At 44.7% G+C, this 19,047-nt stretch overlaps 1 protein-coding gene across 2 annotated transcripts; it reads left to right on the forward strand.

Annotated features, from left to right (window-relative positions):
• Positions 1 to 3,503: 3,503 nt before the first annotated feature.
• On the forward strand, positions 3,504 to 18,142 carry mpz (myelin protein zero). Of its 2 annotated transcripts, none has more exons than XM_085390382.1 (6): positions 3,504 to 3,733; positions 5,079 to 5,245; positions 7,753 to 7,966; positions 8,730 to 8,859; positions 9,374 to 9,416; positions 14,570 to 18,142. In XM_085390382.1, exons 1-6 carry the CDS (start codon positions 3,688 to 3,690, stop codon positions 14,654 to 14,656), a joined length of 687 nt encoding a protein of 228 aa, XP_085246508.1. In that variant the 5' UTR covers positions 3,504 to 3,687; the 3' UTR covers positions 14,657 to 18,142. The 2 variants fall into 2 exon arrangements, with proteins under 2 accessions (XP_085246508.1, XP_085246509.1); XM_085390383.1 differs by having other exon boundaries at positions 3,505 to 3,733; positions 14,285 to 18,142.
• The last annotated feature ends 905 nt before the right edge of the window (positions 18,143 to 19,047 follow it).

A 19,047-nucleotide genomic window follows, 5' to 3' on the forward strand; every position in this document is an offset into this window, starting at 1 on the left:
TAAAATGACATTATATCAACAGTCAAACATGGTGTTGGTAGTTTGCATGGCGTGGAGTTGCTGCTTCAGAACCTTGAACCATGAATTCTGCTCTCTACCAGAAAATCCTGTGGAAGAAAGTTCAAATGTACTCGGGTTATGTAGCAGGACCGTTACCTGATACACACCAGCTTGAAAGCTCTGGCGGGCGTCGTCAGTCTGGACTTTGATCAAATTGAGATGTCCCGGCATGTCCTTAAACGTGCTGTTCATGCTCAAAGAGTGGCCCAAAATTTCTTCACAGCAACGTGGAAGTCTCGTCAGTCATTCCAAACGCTTGGTTGTAGTTCTTGTTTGGCAAACATGGCACAGACAGCTGTTAGGTTTAGGGGGTGATTACTTTTTCAAGTAGGATAGATTTGGATAGCTATGAAGAGTATGGAAAACAAACAACAGTTTCGCTAAAGAATTAGAATTTTTTTTTCTTTGTAAATCCAATGATGCTTTCATATCATTGCACATTTACAGAAACAGTGAAAATAAAACCATTGACTCTAAACTGTAAGCAGCTGCAGCTGCTGCTCTATGAAACACACTTCCCACTACTTAGAATAACTTCTCTAAATGTCAAAGATTACTAATGAATGCACACCTATGTCATACTTTTGGTCATCTACTCTTTCTTCTGTTGACCTTTTTTTGTTGTTGTTGTTGCTGCATCGTTAACCTGCCTCCTATTAGAAACCCATGGTGGAATAACACGGCTGTATTTATATTTAATCCTGCCTTCTAGCCTGAACTTTTGACAGTTTTCTGGCCAATTGCTCGCCATGGCTCATTTGCCTTATTTGGTTATGGAAATGTTTCGCTTGATTATTCAACCCCTTCAGCGAAACTGCGAGTCGATCCAGTCGCTAACGAGACCGCTTTGTGATGGGTTTATGATGGCAGCAGTTGTTGTTCCCCACTTCTCAGCGCTTCACTTTGGCCCACACTGAGATGCTTGTGCTTAAGGGGTTGAGATTGCAGTGCACTCCATTGGATCGCTGTTGACGGTCATTAGTCTTTTGACCTTGGTATGAACCAGCCTCTGTGGTGTGTATCTCTTCTGTCTTTTTCCCATCTCGACCGGCAAGAAACCCTCCAGCAGTCCCATCTTAAAGCGGCTCTTCATTCGCAGAAGCCCTCCACATTTCGAAAAAGACATCTGCACATCTGCCAGCCTGCCTTGTGATCAGTGCTGCACTCAGCTGTGACAAACATACTCCACATTGCAGAAAAATTAGACATGGATAGAGCTGACAAGTGCCCCTAACATCTACAGCTCGGGATGCCTTCCCAGCCTGTGCTTATCTGTGGGCTTTTCAAAGTGTGCTTGGTATGTTCTTTTTTCCTCATTCCATTGGAAATAATTTGATGTCAAAGGAAATGAGAAAATCACAAGGAAATGTGCTCTATAAATTTATATGGGTGTCTAATGACATGCCCTCACCAAATACAACTGAGGCCACTGTCTCCACCCGTGAAAACAAGCTTGATGGGTTACACAGGCAGACAGCTGAGATGGTTTCATTCGCACAGTGGCTAAAGCCTGAGGTACTTTGCGTATTCAGTCATCTCTAATAACACCAATTGATGTGAAGCCTTGTCCACCTCAATATGACTAAAGTGCAGCTGAGGACTTGTGTATAATTTTCCTAAAAAAAAGAAAAAATTTTAAAATTGGTCTACAGATCGAGTTTTCCCCGCTGTTTCCCGCTGGTATATCTTTTCCCTCTCCTCTACCTCTCCTCTCTGTATAATTTAGCAGCAGATGAGCTCTCCCTCTCCTGCATTAGTGTGCTATATCACTGCCAGCTAAAGGAATGGAGGCCTTCGCTCTATACGTGATACAGTTTCTGCCTGCCAAGCTCAGCTGCTGCCGCTGCCACCATCGCTCGGTGCTGACGAGTTTGGGTGCTTGCCACATTCTGCACCTGCCAGACTCATAAAGAATCCCCCTGTTTCTCTGGGGCCTGAAGGCAGGATCTGCAATAATTGTTAAGGATGTCGCGATTTAGACATTCAAGCCAAAGCTTAGACAGTTGATGGCGCCAACAAGTTGGCAGATGATCCATTTTGTTCAGCTGATCCGTCAGGGGGGTATCTGAGGAGTTAAGATGAACGAGTGGCTGTCACAAGTGGCAAAAAAAATAAATAAATGTATGCTGTCGTCTGAAACGTGAGAGACAGTTGATCTGATGCTCGGCGCTTTGCTGCTCTCTTGGCTTTGTGCTACCTTGCAAAACGAGAGCCTTGATTTTTATCCCAGAAAACTTGGATAAGTGGGCTCAGTGTAATAATGACGTGAAGTGGGTAAAGTGGACATCCTTGTCAAGTGCCAGCTCTTCTCTCTCATCATATACAAATTCTAAAGAGAGGCAGCAGGACTTGAATCAAGGTTGATATGATTTACACTTCAATGTTGAGTGTATCCAGCTTGTGTGTTTGCTGAAGCTAGAGGAGAACTACTAATTTGAGCATGTATTCACTACAAATATGCCAGCGGCTAAATGAATCCATATTCATGACGGGTGACAAAATGATTGAATGAAACCTCCAGAAATCAGACTTTTTAAAAAATTTTTATTTCACTCTCGCTCACACCGTTGCTCTCCTTCTCATATTTTCCTCACCCTGCGCCTGTATCTCGCCGCTGCCTCACTTTCACGTCGGTGCTTCTTCTCTTGTCCTCATATCAACCCATCTATATATAGCATGTCTCTCCCCACACTATACTGCTGTCTGTGCCACTGGAAAACTGAGGAGTGGGTGCTGCGATTTCAATACGCAGCTTTGTCTGGGCAGGGAAAAAGAAAGGGAGAGGAAGAAAGCCCCATTGACAGACAGGCAAACACCAGTCAGGCCCTGTCCACTCTCTCTCCTTTGTGTTCGAGTGCGAGACGTCAGCAAATGACAGGAATCTGAAGAGGGGGAAGAATGAGAGAAAATAGTTGGTGCATTGTTTGGGCCACAGGGTGAAAGTGCAAGGAGAGGAGAATGAGGGGTGAGGCATGGGGGATGGAGGAGAGAGCCCTGGACTGACCTCTCTGCTGGATCTCTCCATGTTATACTAACATGCGAGCAGTGATCACATACAGAGCAGCCGCATATGGTCGCGAGTCCCCGTCACACGCCTTTACCTGCACCTACACACTAAGTGTTAATTAGCATCTCCTGTCAGCTCAGTCACATCAAGGTGAGGGTTGAATGTGACACATCACATTCATCACTCTGTAATGTCGCACATACTTTGCAAATTCGCCCCTAGTTGCCTATTGTTTATCCAATTAATTCACCAACTACTGTACTGAGGAGGTGTCTGTCACCTGCCTTTCTTTTCCACTTCAAAAGACAGCATGCGCTCATTTATTTCAGAGAGGGAAATGGAGCGAGCCGGGAGGAGGGGAGTGTGAGGAGAGGAGGAATGGGCCGGGCTGAGGCCTGAACGAGGGGTGTGGTTGGGTATAAAACTTGGGACAGTGGGTTTTCTGTTGTTGTCCTGTTTTGAAGCCCTCTGTCCTGGCATCCTGCACCCCTCCACTCTCTTTTACCTCTTTCTTTCTCCTCCTTCCACTCACGCTCCCTCCAGAGAGGGACTCTTCCTCGACCGACTCCAGACGGGTCTGCAGCATCAGTCTTTTGGGAGCTCCGTAGAAGCCAGAGACCATGCTGACGTTTTTGGCGCTGACGTCGGTTGCCCTCCTGGGAATAGGTAACAAAAAAAAAAAAACGGGGGGAAAAATGAAAGAAAACATCTTCTTTTAAAGTTTTAACTTCATTTTTGAGGACTTCTCTAACAAAAAAAGCTCACACTTAACTTAATCTACTGAAAGTGATGATGTAGAAATGATCTTTCTATTGATGTGAGGATATGGCAAAGTGGGTTTTTGTCTGTTTTGTGCTACCTGAAAACTAATAAACTTGATGACAATGAAAAAGGTCTAATAGCTTTGATACTGAATCAATCTCAGAGTGCACTCTAATACCTCCCACTACACTGGATTAACACTTAGCTAAAGCATTTTAATTGATATCTTGGCATTTGCTGTATTGATTTAATCTAAAAGGCCAACAGTACACCTGTAGAAGATTCAGTCTCTTTTTGCATGCATTCCAGTAAATGGGTCAGCACCGTCCATCTGTGCTTCTCTCTCGAAGCAGGTGTCTCCAAGCATGTAACTTTAAAGAGCAGCAGCATTGCAGCTTTTTAACTGAGAGTTTTTGCTCTCGAGGAGGCAGCTTTCTAAACTCCGTCGGAATTTTAATTAAAAACGTCAAGCGTGATTTCATTGACAAGTTTTGCGGGGGTTGGCTATTGCTCAAGGATGTGCACAGCGAAAGCTGCGAACTTTACTCCCTGGGTGTTGAAAACTCCAGAGTGCTTAAGGGCATTTGTGTTGATACAGCAGTGAGAATACTGTGACTCGTTGGTGGCGCGGTCCAAGGGAAAGTGAACAATACAAAAAAAATGATACTGCTCAGCGGCGAGGCTGTGCAGCTCCAAGGGGCTTTGGTAGTTGTTTGAGATGCTGAGTGCATTTTTGGAGGAAGTTAAAATATTGAGTTTTGCAGCCAAGACTGAATTAACATAGATCATTAAATATTATTCAAGCATAAACTGTGCACATGATTAGGCCAACATTATCCATACCAATGGAGAAAATGAAGCTCCCCCTTTCAGAGACAACCCAAATATTTACTGAGTGCAACTCTGAATCAATGGCACATTTGACCCCACTTAATGTGCAGTTTGTCAGTGACTATCTGGATGTATATGCATGCACCTAGGATTATGCTAAAAGAGGACTACTTTGTGTCTATTGATAACAGTTCAGGTGTAAAAATATTCACAAAGGTACTCAAGGTATTCTAAGAAACAGTGCATGTTAATTTTTTTATACCAGCTCACACTAACAACTATGTACATGTGTTTTTGTAGTTACAGATTTAGATTCCTGAAGGTCAGCTCATAGTATCAAAAATAATATGAGCTCCCAGAATATTTTGTTTTATTCTATGTGTGAATTAACTACTTAAACCTGCTTTGTGTCTCCCAGTGCCTGAGCAGTCCCAGGCCATAGCGATTTACACTGGCTGGGAGCGGCACGCCTTGGTGGGCTCTGACATCCGACTCTCCTGTTCTTTCTTCTCCTGGCGCTGGACCTCGGAGGACGTCACCTTCTCCTGGACATACAGGCCCGATGGCTCACGGGACTCCATCTCTGTAATACTCAAATTCACACACATATACACACGCTATGCAAAATGAAAGGTTGTGTGTTTATAGGTCGGCTACTTTGAAAGGAACAAGCAATTCAAGTATAGTCGCATCAAAGCTGCGCTTGATGAAACTCCAGCGAAACGTCACCGAGTGTGGTATCTATAAAGCCATTGTTTCCCTGCCCACAACAGTGTTGTTTTCATCTGCAGCATGCAGCTGTGTCAGTAAAACATCTCTTGTCCAGAATTATACAGCAGACAGCCAACGATAGCGTCTAGCTGTTGAAATAATGGAGCATTTGGCAGCTAAAGAGCCAGATGTAAATCACTAAAGCGGGCTGCAGCAGGAGAGCCTTCCCTCCTTTTTTGCTATTTGCATGAATGACATTCTTATGTTGTTTACTCCCACTGTTCTCACATTCACAAAGTCATGTATAAATATTTAGGAGGGAAGTACACAAGTCTGCTGCACTGACAGAAAATTAGACTTGCCAACAATGTCTATATTTTCTGCCAAAAGACTTTTTATTGTTTTCACCATCTCTGTGAAACACAGCAAGCAAAGGGAGAAAACCGATAATAGGAAGAAGGTGTGGTTTTCTTTTGGAGGCCACGCGATTTGATTTCTCTCGGGAGATGTTCTTTAATCTTCGGATGTCTGTATTTTAAATGTCTTCCAAAATTCACAAAGTGATTTGTAGAGCACTGAGGGAGCGCGGTTATCCAAAAACAAATCCATGTTTAATCCAGCAAATGCAGTACTGTGCATATCTGAAATGTCATCATACACAAGTACTCAGTTTACTCTAACATCTGCACTAACTAAAAGCAACGTTCTCTGCTAATCTCCCCACTCCTCCCGCTGCATCACCTGCCTCCTGCTCTTTAATTTCACTCTCCCTGCCCTTATCATCCTGCCATCTCTCTATCTCCCCATCCTGACTGCGCCTCCCTCTGTCCACCTCCCTTAATCTCCTCCTCCACAGCTCTACCTTCTTTGTCCCTCCCCTCCTCTCTCATTATGTCCTTCCCTCACCTCCTTCGCCTTCATCTGTCTCCCGCGGTGGCCTCACTTTGAAACTAGACTTCTCTTCTTCTTTTATTTATTTTTTTCCTCACTTATCTTCAGTCGCTCATTTCTTTCCCTGCCTGGACAGATTTACAGTTTCATATCTCTATCTGTTGTCACGCTGCATTTGTCCCTTTAAAATGTCATACTTGATTTCTGACACGTTAATCATATGAAAGGTCCTCTTCTTTTCACGTGGGACTTGGTAACAGCAACCGCAGGCCTCAGGTCTTTATTTATAGATGAAACCTTGAAAGACACATTTGACCTTGACCTTGTAAAATCCAGAGCATCACCCTTATTCTGCCACTGTGACCATTTAATGTTTAATAATCGATACTTGGTGACGGCGTGTCATCATTTTAAAAGTTATGGCACTTCTTCCAGGAAGAAGAACCAGAAGCCATGACACTATGCAGACATCTAAATGCAAAGCTCTCCTTTGCTTCCGGCTTTTAAATTGCTTTACATGTAAAACTACCTTTGACAACACTGTGCAGTCAATACTGCAGTTTAAGCTGGTCCAGCAGGAGTGAGATTTACAAGCCTTCAATAAGCTGTAAGCTGCCTGGTTTGAGACCATATACATTAACCTGTGTGTGCAGAGCACAAGATGTGCACAAGAAACAGACCAAAACTATTAAGAAAAAGTGCTTTGTTCCCAGTAACAACATCATGGCTAACTGCAGTACCACAGTGATTAGTGTGCATCTGCTTAATTTAATACAGTGAAACAGGTAGCTAGCTCTTGCTCTGGGAGCTGTGGTGGTGGAATAAATCAAGAATGGGCTAATTTAATCCAACCTACTGTTGTATTATTGGGAAAGATAAGAACCTCTAAATAGGGCAACCAAACAAGCACAACGTCTGCATCAGAAACAGTAAACTGGCTAACTCTGTCAGTTAAACTATCTATAGGTCACCGCAGTCAGTGTCAGCAGGCAGCGGTAATGACTGTAGACTTGCTGCTGCAGTAATGGCAGCACGCTGAATGGACTTAATAATTAATAGGTTATAAATGCAAAACAATAGACTGCTCATATGTTTCACTGGGATTTGGTCCACTCCCTGGAATTCCCCAAACTCCCTCAGTTATCAATTATCCACCATATATTAGTTATAAATGTTGTATATGTTTTTCGTGCGGTAGTAATTGGCGTCACATTTGCTACACCCCTCAGGAGCTGCTTTTGAATATTATTTTCTGGCCCTCGTGTAAAGCTGCTTGCCAGTTTTAAAAGCTGTGCCCTATTTTTTTCTAATGCTCCATGAGTGTCCCCCTGACAGGTGCTTCGTGCATCTCTATATTTTTTTAAAAATGCACACAAATAGTGGCAAAATTTGTTATTGCAGGAAATCACAGGTCTGATCTGCTGCTCTACTTACTAAACATCCAAATGCAGCATTAGTCAGAGTGACAGTGTGTTGACTGTCCTTTGTAGATCTTCCACTACACTGGTGGTGCTGCCTACGTTGACAACAAGGGTCCCTTTAGAGACAGACTGGAGTTTGTGGGAAACCCAGGTCGCCGTGATGGATCCATCCTGCTCAAAAACCTGGAGCTCAATGACAACGGCACCTTCACCTGTGACGCCAAGAACCCCCCTGACATAGTGGGCCGGCCTTCCAGTGTCCGACTGCTGGTGTTTGAGAAAGGTGAGACGTCCTGTGGGGGGTTTGTCTCCTAAATTAAATTCCTGCTTGCTAGATTCCCACCCGCCCTGAATGCTATATTTCAGTGATTCTTTTTTTTTTCCATTGAAAGTGAACTGTTCTCATTTGTTTTAATCATTTGAAACTCTGAAATTAATCTCAGTTCTCGCCGTTCATCCGAATCAAGTGACTGTCTTCAAACCAGTCGTTGCTTTGCCTCATTTAGAATTCTTCGCACCTCCCATTAAATGAAATCAATTACAATTTTATCTCTTTCTCTATTTGCGATTGCTATCACTGCCTCCCTTTCACTTCTTCTCTCCCCCTCCTTCTCAGCTTCTCCTCCCATTTCTCTCTTCCATCCCCTACGCCATCGTCTTCCACTTTCTCCCTCAGCACCTCTCTCCATGACTCTCTCTCTGATCTCACCTTTATTCTACCTTATCTCTCTGTCGCTTCATCTCCTTCTCTACCTTCACTGTGCTGGTATCTTTAATCTTTCATTCAACCTTTATTTTATCTTTTGCTTTACTTTTCTTTCCTTCTTTCATCTCTTATTCACTTTCCTTTTAGCTTTGTTTACCCTTTCCTCTCCTACCAATTTCCTCCCACAAATGACAGCATCGTTTCTTTTCCATCTCCTTTACTATTTTTTTTCTTATGAACACTCCTGACTTCAACCTGGCATTTGCTTTCCACTGCCACTTTTCCATCTTTGTCCTTTTTGACCTTTCCTCATCTGCTTTTTCCTCTCGTCCACTCATAGTGCCCATCCAGGCTGGCGTGATCACAGGAGCTATCATCGGGGTGGTCCTGGGCCTGCTGGTGCTCATCGTGGTCATCTACTACCTGATGAGGTTCCTGGTGGCACGCCGAGTCTTCAGCCTCAGTGTCAGGTCAGTGCCCGGCCTGTGGCCGGCGGCTCTCTGCCAGTCGGGTTTTTGCCAGGGACTGGAGCTGAAGCCGGAGCCCATCCCTGGCATGGACACCTGCGTGGCCAAGCTGGCATAGCTGCTGTACCACGATTTGATTTGGTTAGGTGTGCGGAGTTTAAAATTGAAGTTAGTCAGCTGTAAAGACACAGATAATGATCTCTCGATTTAGATTTAATCTAAAAACAGTACTGCTCAGGTCCAAGGCGAGATGATTAAAAGTAGTGAAGTGAAGGTTTCTGAGTGGATTATCTACTAGATCATGAAAATGACAGATTCATCATCTTGCTTATACCCTTCCAATCTTCCAGTCTTATGAGATCTTAACACATCTAGCACCTGGGGGCTGTGCTTGAGACAGGGCCAGTAGATTAAGTTGATGTTCTTTATGATGGCTGCCAGGCAATGCAGCCCTGTGACCACTGGAGGGAGAGATAGATTCGACATCCTGACATTGTCTTTCTTTTGTCCCCTCCAGCAAACATGGCAAGAAAAAGAAAGAGGGTTCACAGCAGAGACAGGCAAGTTTCTCCTTCTACTTATTCCACATGCCTCTCTTCCTCTCCTTCCTGCCCCCGCTCCTCTTCTTCCTCTGCCTCCTTCCAGCCCCACCACACACACAGACACACACACAGACCGGCGCATATACACATCCAGCCGACAACACCAAAAGCAACAGATTGGTTTGCTGTCACATTCAGGCGCTAATAGTAAAATGATGTGCTTTTGGAGAGGTTACAATGGCATTCAGTGTTTGAGTATTTGGGCTCAGGAAACATGTTGTCAGAGGGAATATTCATCTCCTCTGTTGCAGTGCAGCAACACAATAGCACACATCCAACATGACAGTGCATAACGGCACAGTTTCCTAATCGCATTCCCCCGATGCCAGTCCAACCAGCTCGAGTATGCCCTCACACTCAGCCGGCTCCTCCTCTCAGCAACATATCAACAACAAAATAACATGCCATTCAAAGCCGGGCCCGCTAACACTAATAACAGTGTTCAAGCTGTTAAATTCTTGTGTCGTCTCAGCGTTCGTGGTGCTTTAAAGCCCACACCGTCACACCTTTCTTTCTCGTGGTCCTCACCACTGCTTCAGCTCCCTCGGGGGTGGGATGGGAGGCGTCCTAACACTATGGTGCCAGTACACAGCTACGGGGCAAAAAACAAAAAAAAAAGAAGGAAAAACTCAAACCAGTGACTGTGAAATGGCCGAGGCCAGGTTATGGCACTAATGCTATTGCCTTACTGAATGGGACTATGATTGCTCGCAGTGGGGAAATGGACGGGAGCTGCTGATTTTGCTCACTGGGAGTCAAATGAAAATCACGGGGTCTATTATGGTCTGGGCTGTTATCAGTGGTTTTACGCTGCTGCACGCCAAGGAGTTGGTGTATTTTTTCCCACTTCTGTTCCTCATGGGGGTGTGATAGCCTCAAGAGGTGGATTAATCAGACATTTTGGTGGCTTGTATTCTTTTGTGCACCAGGGCAAGTTCTGTTTGATTACTCTGTGGTAATGTGGGGGCTGCAGGGTTGTAATCGACTGTATGCTTTGCATGCTGATAATAAAAAAAGAAAAAGAAAAAAATAGAGAGACAGAAGTCAAAGGATTTGAGTTCAAGGCGTTTTCAACAATCAAGACTCGGCTTTGAAACGAGAGACGTGTAAAGATATCCGCGGCAGGAGATCAAAGGTGTTATTGTAACAGCAAGTCATTTAGCCACAGGTAGAAGCAAACTGTAAAGCGGTGGCGGGCTCCGGAGTGCGCCATGTTGCCCCTGTAGCGTAAACCTAGAGGGCGACACCGGCAAGGACCGAGACTTCCTCCTACCTTAAACAAGTGCACTCATTCTCATCTCCCCGGAGCCCCGCTTCCTCCTTCTGTCTTCTTCTTTCCTTTCTACTGTCATATGATTGTCAGGTTATTCTTGAGCTGCAGTCAGTTGCTCTCAAGTGCCTGCGGCGGATGACAGTGCATATATGAATAAATAACTCGCCGCCAAAAGGACACTGAAATATTTGACAACGTTGTCATTTGCAGTTACTCTCCTGCAAGTCTCTGCTTGGAAGAAAAATATACAGCGAAAACAGCTTTTCCATCTGAGCTCACTCTCCAGTGTGTTTTAGCTTATTTATTTATTTTGCTCCTCTGAGCTGGTTCTGGTCTTCTAGCTGCACCACACACAGAGAGGACTCGTGGGAGTTTACAGTGCGCTCATAAGTGGTTGTTTGATCAAATAGCCCTTATTAGGAGGCTCTGCTGACATGACACAATTTTGCATCAGCATCGCCGTCTTCGTCGCTCCTCTGTTTGCTGGGCTTGCACTACAAATCTCAAAAAAGGCTTTTGGGCAGGGAAGTGAACAACAGGGTGAGCGAGACAGAGAGACAAAGGAACCCTGTGGTGCCCGCTACTCCCCATTAGGTGGAGTTGTGGAAGAGGACTTTACCCTGCAGCCACACACATAAGAAAGCTCACAGGATTGAACACGCATACACACACACGCACTGTACTGGAATGATAATTGAGTGCACTCAGTATCGATCTGAGCACAGACACACACACACAGACACACAACCCACCCATTCTTCTCCACTCCCCAATTGCCTCACTTCACTCCACTCCCTCTCTCGCACACTCTCTCTCTCATTCAGATTCCTTTTATCCGGTCCCCTGTCTCCCACTCTTCAGTCGCATCTTCCTCTTCTCTCCATGCCTTCGACTACCTTGCTGACCATGAGAAGCATCTATCTGTAACTCCTTCTTTGCTCTTTCATTTTTTTTAACTCCCTCTCTCTCTCTTTCTCTCTGCCGATTGCCTCCTCACCCTCCACTCCACGCCCCGCCGCCCCCTTCCTCTCTCCCGTTCCAGTTTCTCTCCTCTCCCTCCTCAAGTATTCTGGGTTCTGATCAGCTTTGGTTCCAGACAGAAAATCACTACCTCTCGCTCTTCATCTACCTCTCAATCTCCCTCCTCACCTGTCACCTTCTCTTTTTAGTATGCAGCACGGGACGCAGCCACTTACCTACCTATCTACCTCCCCGCCAGTCCCTCCTATTTTGCCACTGTACCCACATTTCCTTTGAAGTGTGTGCAGCCCCTGTAACGAGGGTGGTACTGCGTTCTGCATAAGCAGGCTGGAGTGTGTTTACGAAGCAAGCCCGTCGTTAGCGTGGGAGCTATGGAAAACACTGCAGTGCAAAACTCGAGCCTATCGTGGGATGCATAATGGTAAACAATACAGTGATGTATGAGAGAATGTAAGCATGATCGAAGATAATGACACCGGACGGCCCTTGCAGCTTCCCTGTCGAGTTGGTTGCACTGTGTGTCTCAACTGCCGTCTGTGTGTGCAGCTTCTGCAGAGTGCGTAATTAAAGAAGATAAATTTTGTAATGCAATCAGCGGGGTATTATTACTGGGAGCTTCAGTGGGTAGAAACCGCCTCTAGTGTGCTTTCCACTGTTGACTAACCTCACGTATTAGAGGAGAAGTATTTCAGTCTCAAAGCCTCATATCCGGCACGCTTCCCTCTTCACTCTGTTCTCTGTAACACGACAACACTGTGCTGACCCGGGGTTCAAAAGGAATGGCATTATAAAAACCATTACATACGAGCAAAGTTTTATTAGGCTCCATCAAAGCATTATCATGCGCTTGTGATAGTTTTCAATAGGTTAACTCAGGGGTTAATGCACTGGAATACAGTTATTGTAAAGTTAAGTGTTGCCTTGACCTTATCTCCACTTGGTCAAGTCTTTCCTCCTGGATTTGTTGTGCTCAAATGAAGCAACACTTTACTTCATTTTCCCTCTCTCCTCCTCCTGCGTTTATAGATTTCTTATAGGAGATTTTTTTTTTGAAAACACACAAACGATAAACAGAAGGACTGCCAGTAAAACTGCAAAGTTACATAAGCAGAAGCTAAATAAAGAGTTTGGCTCGTTCAGGTTTAGGGTTAGAGTGTGTTTTAGCCACAGGTTAAACAAGCGTGCTCTCAAACTAGAGCATGTTACTTTTAAAAATTAAGTGAAGTGTACCTAGCTCTCAGTTCTTCTGTTATGATGCATAACTTAACCTTAACCCAAACCCTCAAAGGGTAACCGGAGGCCTGGATGATGTTAAGAGATTACGCAGGCCTGTCCCTGACCACAGCTACAGCAAAACAGTGTTGAAGATTTATAACGACTATTCCCCTGCACACTTTAGTTATTATTTATTCAGTAGCTCAGTTAGATACTTCAGAAATATTTAATTTTCTGTTGCCACTCTGACCCTGGAACTGCCCTTTTTAAATGTGATGGGATGCTGTGCCTCAAAGTGCAGCTACCCTGGAAATGATTTAATTTTTCTGTTCTTGGTGTAACTGTAAAAGTCTAAAACATATACCAGACATCTAGTATTTAATGGTCGAATGAAGCGTGTCTGGGATCAAAACATGTTTCATATTTAACAGGCTAACCCCCCAAGAGATGCATTTCTTTTCAATAGGGTCGTGCAAACATATTGGATTTTCACCATTTATGTATTTGAACAACAAGCGAAACACATAAAAACGGGAGAAGAAAAATGACAACAGTATAATTATTTATAAGTCACAAAGTCAGACTTTAAAGCAAAATTGTCTCGATTTTAATCATGAAAAAGCATTCTTTTAAAAATAATTAAAAAGAGTTCAATGCGTGGCGTTTAACTGTCCCGGCTCCATCTGCAGCGGCACTTTCAACAGTGTTTAAACGGCTTCCTCGCATTGAGCTAAAGGTCTTCACTCCGTAGTGAACTCCAGTCAGAGGAATAATGTTCAGCACTGAAATGTAACCTAGATGAAAACACTTTCCAGCTAAATTTGAGACATTTGTAAACATTTTCTTTGAAGGATCCAGCGGTGGCTCAGAAGGAATAGCAGATCGTCCACTAATGAGAAGGTCGGTGGTTTTATCACCGGTGCCTTCAGTCGGCATGCGAAAGCGTCCTTGGGCGAGATATTTCAAAACCCTGAAACTGCACCTGATGTGTCATTTATGTGTGTTTGATAAGTGAAAGTAAAAGTGCTGTATGTATAGTATAAAAAGCACTGCGTGAATGTGTGGGAGTGAATGGGTGAATGTGGCTGGTAGAGTAAAGGGATCTATTTTTGACCGAGACAAGGACGGCAAACAGTTAATTCATACAAACCAAGGCCAAATTCAAAGACACTGGATATGTAAATAATTCAAGGGAAATATTTGCTCAATAGCCAATCAAAATCTACTCTGCATGTGTGTGTGTGTTTGTCTGTTTGTTAATCATCAATTGTCACTCAGTTGTCACAGGTGTATGGAGCCTACCTGCCACTGGGTCCCATCCTAACGCATGGTTACCTGTTTTGTCACCCCCTTACAGCTCTGGACACCGCCCCCCCTCACTTGCTACCCCCTCCCCTAAAAGAACTCTCTCTCTACCTCCTCACCCTCCTCCTCCTCCTCTTCCACCTAAATGTGTTTTTCTCTCTCCTCTTCACATTTCCACCCATCCTGCTAACCCCATATTTCATCTTCTCACCTCTAACACACCTGTGTCACCCCCCCCCCCCTTCTTTTCTCTCTTCTTCCTCACGCTCCTTTCCTCCTGAAGTGACTCTCCTCCCCTGTTCTCCCCCCAATTCCCCTCTCCCTCCTCCCCCCACAGGGCCCTGTGCCTCCCGCCGACCCCTCCAAGGTGAAGGCGGCCACCTCGGAAAAGAAGAAGCAGGAGTCACGCAAGGATAAGAAATAGGATACGGGGAGGGGCTGGGGCGGGTTCGCTGACCGGCTGCTCCAGCCCGTACGCCAGGCGGTGGGGAAGGCCCAGCCCAAGCAGCAGCAGCGAACCATAGTCAGAAAAACAGAGAGGGCGGGGGGAGGAGGAGAGGAGGGCTCGGGTCGGGTACTGATGACCATCGAGCTGGAGCTGACTCGCAGAAATGGTGAGGAGGGCCCCAGCGGTGAAGGAGGGACAGGGAGGTCCGAACCGCTTGGCTTCCTCTCCAGGCTCGCCAATCAGCTCACCTTCAAATAACAGACCACGAGAGAGGGAGGTGGGGGACCCATCGAAGATAAGAGAGTGGGAAGTCTATTGAGAAACCACAAACCTGCTTTCAACCCACAACGCTAACCTGAGTCCCTGAATAAATGAGTCAAATCATAACTGCTCCTGTCACAGGCTGATGATTATAAACGCAGCTATACTGGCTGAGATCTTAGATGTCGTGATAATCTCTTACACCAGCCAGCACCCCGAGTGCTTTTGTCAGGTCATAAGATATGCCATTTGAAGCGAGACCCTAAGACGGCTTGGTTTGATAACAAAATCTAAAAAGCTGCTCGCTGGGTTCTGCCTTTCTGGTTCCTTTCATTGTGATCCTATCCACCGAAAAAAAAAGAAGAGCTTTCTCCAAGTGCGTCCGATACGCATCACGAAGCCCTGGCTGCAGGGACAAGCCAATTTGCTTTTTTCAGAGGCGACATGTCAAACTCCAACTTTCTCACCTCACACTGATCTTCCTTCTCTTCCCCTCTCCTATTCCATTTCTTCCTCCTTTCACTGTGAATTTCCTGACTTTCTTGTTAATTCAAATTACAGAAGTGATTTATATGCTAACTGCTCTATCCTGTTTCTCTCTCTCTCTCTCTCTCTTTCTCTCACCTCCCTTCCCTCTTTTCTTCCTCCTGTAGATAAAGGTCTGACTTCTCCATGACTGCCTCCAATCCTCTAGTCTGCTCCCTCCTTTTCCGCCCAGCCTGATGCAACCCCCATTATTTTCTATTATCTCTACTCTTTCAAGACAGCACTGGCTGTAAGAATAGTCCCACTATATCAGCGGCAATGGTGTCAAATAATTTTCACGACGCCTCGCCGGAGATCCTGTATGCGCTCATTGGGCAAACTGTAAAACTGTTTAGGGCCTAACTATGTACATAACTTCCTTAAGAGGAACCTGAAAGATATCCCCTCGTGTTTAGAGTCCCCTGAATGTCCCCGCTTAATGTTTACAACTCAATCACACACGCACTCACACACACAGACACACACACACTAAGCGGAGCTGCGAGTGCACTCTGGACTTTAGACAGAGAAAAAGCGAGACAGAGAGGGACAGGAGAGTGATAGTGGGAGCGAAATATGATTCCTGCTCTCAGCCGGCGCAGATAGAGGTTCAAGCCCTCGAGCTCGGGGTGATTCAATCCTCTCACATTTGAGCTAATGGAGGTTGTCGCTGTGTCCCTGCCCTGGCTAAAGGGGGCTATTTCTGGTCCTATAAGAGCGTACGGGCTTACTGTAACAGCTGCACATTTTTCAGACGACAGGAGATTGGGGGAAGGGGGTGGAAGAGAGAGGCGAGCAGAGCAGGTGGTGGTGGTGGGGGCCCTGCTGTGCTGTTTTGCGCTAAGTGCATGAGGCGGTTTGCTGTTGACTCGACGGCCGGGGACTGACAACCTGGAATGACGTCACGGCCCCCGAGGCTGGCGAACGCTCTCACGAGTCTGACAAAAGAGCTTACCAGGAAGAGGTGCAGCTTCAGAGTTATTTTAGGTCCAGTTAATCCGCTTGCACGTTTCTCCTCGCCAACCCAGGGCTAATTATTTTAGCGTGTGCTGGTAACAAGATATCTCTCTCTACATCTCCCTCCCTGCCTCCTCTGCGGTCTCCTCTCCTCTGTTATTCGCTCTTCATGTCAGCCCCCATCTTGAGAATCATCTCCTCTCTCTAAACTCCCTGTTTTGTTCTCGCCGTCCTTAACGTCTTTGACTTCCTTTATCTCTTCCTCTTCCTGCCAGTTAGTGAGTCTGCACTGCATTATTCCCCCACAGAAAAGGCCTACACACAATCCACTCCACTCTTTAAGCCTCTCCTTATCTGACTGCCAGGCCTACAGCTCAATGCTCTGCTCCTCTCTCTTCTGTCCTTCCTCCTCTTGCTTCTTCTCTTTTCTCAACTCGGTGATGGACATCTCTCTCTCTCTCCCCTCCCTTCGTGTTCACCAGTGATCGACCACCGCCCTCTCGTTTGCCCTTCAAGCACCACCTCCCTAAGGGGCACGTCCCTTTGCCAGCCCTTCTTCTCCGGCCCTTTACTGTCTTTTTTTTCTGCTGGTTCGAAAGCCAAAAGGTTCTCCTCTGCCCACTACTTCCAGAGGAAGGAAACGGATGGGCACAAATCCGCCTTTAGTCCTCACTGAAGACGCCAAACAAAAACTTATAATCTAGCTAGCTCTTTTCCGGTCGCCATTGCGTGTTTTATGTATATGTGTGTCTTGTTAAAAGTGTTAAAAATTAGATTACATATGAAGTTTAAAAAACAAAAGCAGTATGTCACCCCAAGTAAAGCAAATGTTTCTGAGGCTTTTTTACATGTGTGCAAGAAAACACATGGAGAACATGTTTATGGAGGCAGGGAGGAAATGTAATGTAACTCTTTGGAATATGTCATATTTCTGACCTTGTGTGTTATGGAAGGTACTGTGTGGCTGTCTCTATGGTATGTTTTATTCAAAGATGAAGGGAAATCAAGGTTGTTGTGCGGAGTCAGAGAGAAGATGAAGGGTGGATAAGGGTTTGGTTAGCCCTAGATGCAGCGCGATGTGGCTGGGAAGGAAAAAAAAAGATGGGGGGAGAAGGTGCTTGCTGTGGGAGAAATCTTTAGAGGAAGAGACTTATCTGGTGTGTTAAGCCCAGCCAAAAATCCATATGTATCACTACAGATAGAGCCTCCTCTTCCCCCAGAGCTTTCTTTTAAAGGTGCTCCTTCCCCAACCCTGAGCCAAAGATGGACTGCGATTGGTGAGCTTAATATGCAGGGTGGAAAGCGTAGACTTGAATGTTTCTTTAAAATTCATAACAGGAATGGAGGTGCTAAAATCCACATCGATATAACTGGTTTCACTAGTCGCTGTTTAACTATCCAGTCAAATGGATTAGTTAGAATGTTTTCTTCTTTTTTCAGCAAAGCCACACAGACACCTGACGTAAGACAAACAGCATTAAAACTGCCTTTTAAACACACGTTTTGTATGTATTTTGAACCGTGTTAGTCGTAGTTGCAGAATAACATTCCTTCATTTGAAATGACTGGAGCTTCTTACATTTTTTTACATTTATTTTAATGCTTGTGATCATTTTCGAACCACTAACAACTTTTGGTGACTGTAATATGTTGTAAAGAGAACGTAAATAAAAATAAAATCCCCACGTCGCCAGCTGTTGTCAACAGAAGACAAAAGTAAACCCAGCTGAAAGTGCCTGCCGTGTCTTTCTTTCTATGCCGAGTGCTAAGCTTTCTGTAAATTTGTCACGTACGTCTCTGCCAAGACTCACTTTTATGAACTTTTCAAAAGACGAAGGTCCTTCCAAAATGATATAGTTACCATTTGAAATATTTGAATATGCTTACTGCTGGCAAGAGAAGTGAAACTCATTATAGAACAGCACTAACCTTATTAGCTATCTGAAAGCTTTTTGCATTTTCAGAAAGACCATTTTAGAGGATGTAATCTGGCGGTTTTAAATGCTGCACAGTGATCACCAGGTGGTGGTTTTCTTGTAAGTACAAAAGGAATTCAGTTTTGAAATTAAACTTTTAAGCTTTCCTGCATGATGGTGGCAGGTGAGCGCTAAAATGGGTTCTCCTCATCATGCCCTTTGCAATCCTACAATCAAAAAGGAATAATGATAAACAGGAAATAAATGCCTAGCAACCATTAACCACCCTTTCACGAAATGGCAAAATAACATACAATTTTTTTAGGGGATTTTTTCCCCTGAATTAACATGCTGGTGGGATTTAGTGAGCATAACCTTTTCAAAAATACTTTGCCTCATTATTCACATCAGAGTCTTTAACAGATGTGCGGTGACTTGCCCGGAGACAGTGTATGACTGACTGGCCAATTGGAGATCATTGAATGCTGCAAATGTAGGTTTATTTTGGATTATTCAAACAACCATAATTAAATGTGTTAAAAATTCAATTTAAAGCTGATGCAGATGGAATTTTTGTATTATCTTGTGACATTGTGGAACAGATGCTTATATGCTGTGCTTCCCAAAGTTAAACTGGATGGATGATAATGCACTGTATAAGCCAGACTTTAGCCAGAAATTAGTTGTGGAGTAATAAAGCCAGATCGC

Source organism: Rhamphochromis longiceps, linkage group LG18 (genome assembly GCF_057381845.1).
Source record: "Rhamphochromis longiceps isolate RC_006_pf linkage group LG18, R_longiceps_female_GT1.1, whole genome shotgun sequence".
NCBI classification, from domain to species: domain Eukaryota; kingdom Metazoa; phylum Chordata; class Actinopteri; order Cichliformes; family Cichlidae; genus Rhamphochromis; species Rhamphochromis longiceps.

Coding starts and splice junctions, on each gene's coding strand:
- mpz (XM_085390382.1), top strand. CDS start 3,688: ATGCTGACGTTTTTGGCGCTGACGTCGGTTGCCCTCCTGGGAATAG. Junction 5,246..7,752: donor GCTCACGGGACTCCATCTCT/GTAATACTCAAA, acceptor TGTCCTTTGTAG/ATCTTCCACTACACTGGTGG. Junction 9,417..14,569: donor AGGGTTCACAGCAGAGACAG/GCAAGTTTCTCC, acceptor CTCCCCCCACAG/GGCCCTGTGCCTCCCGCCGA.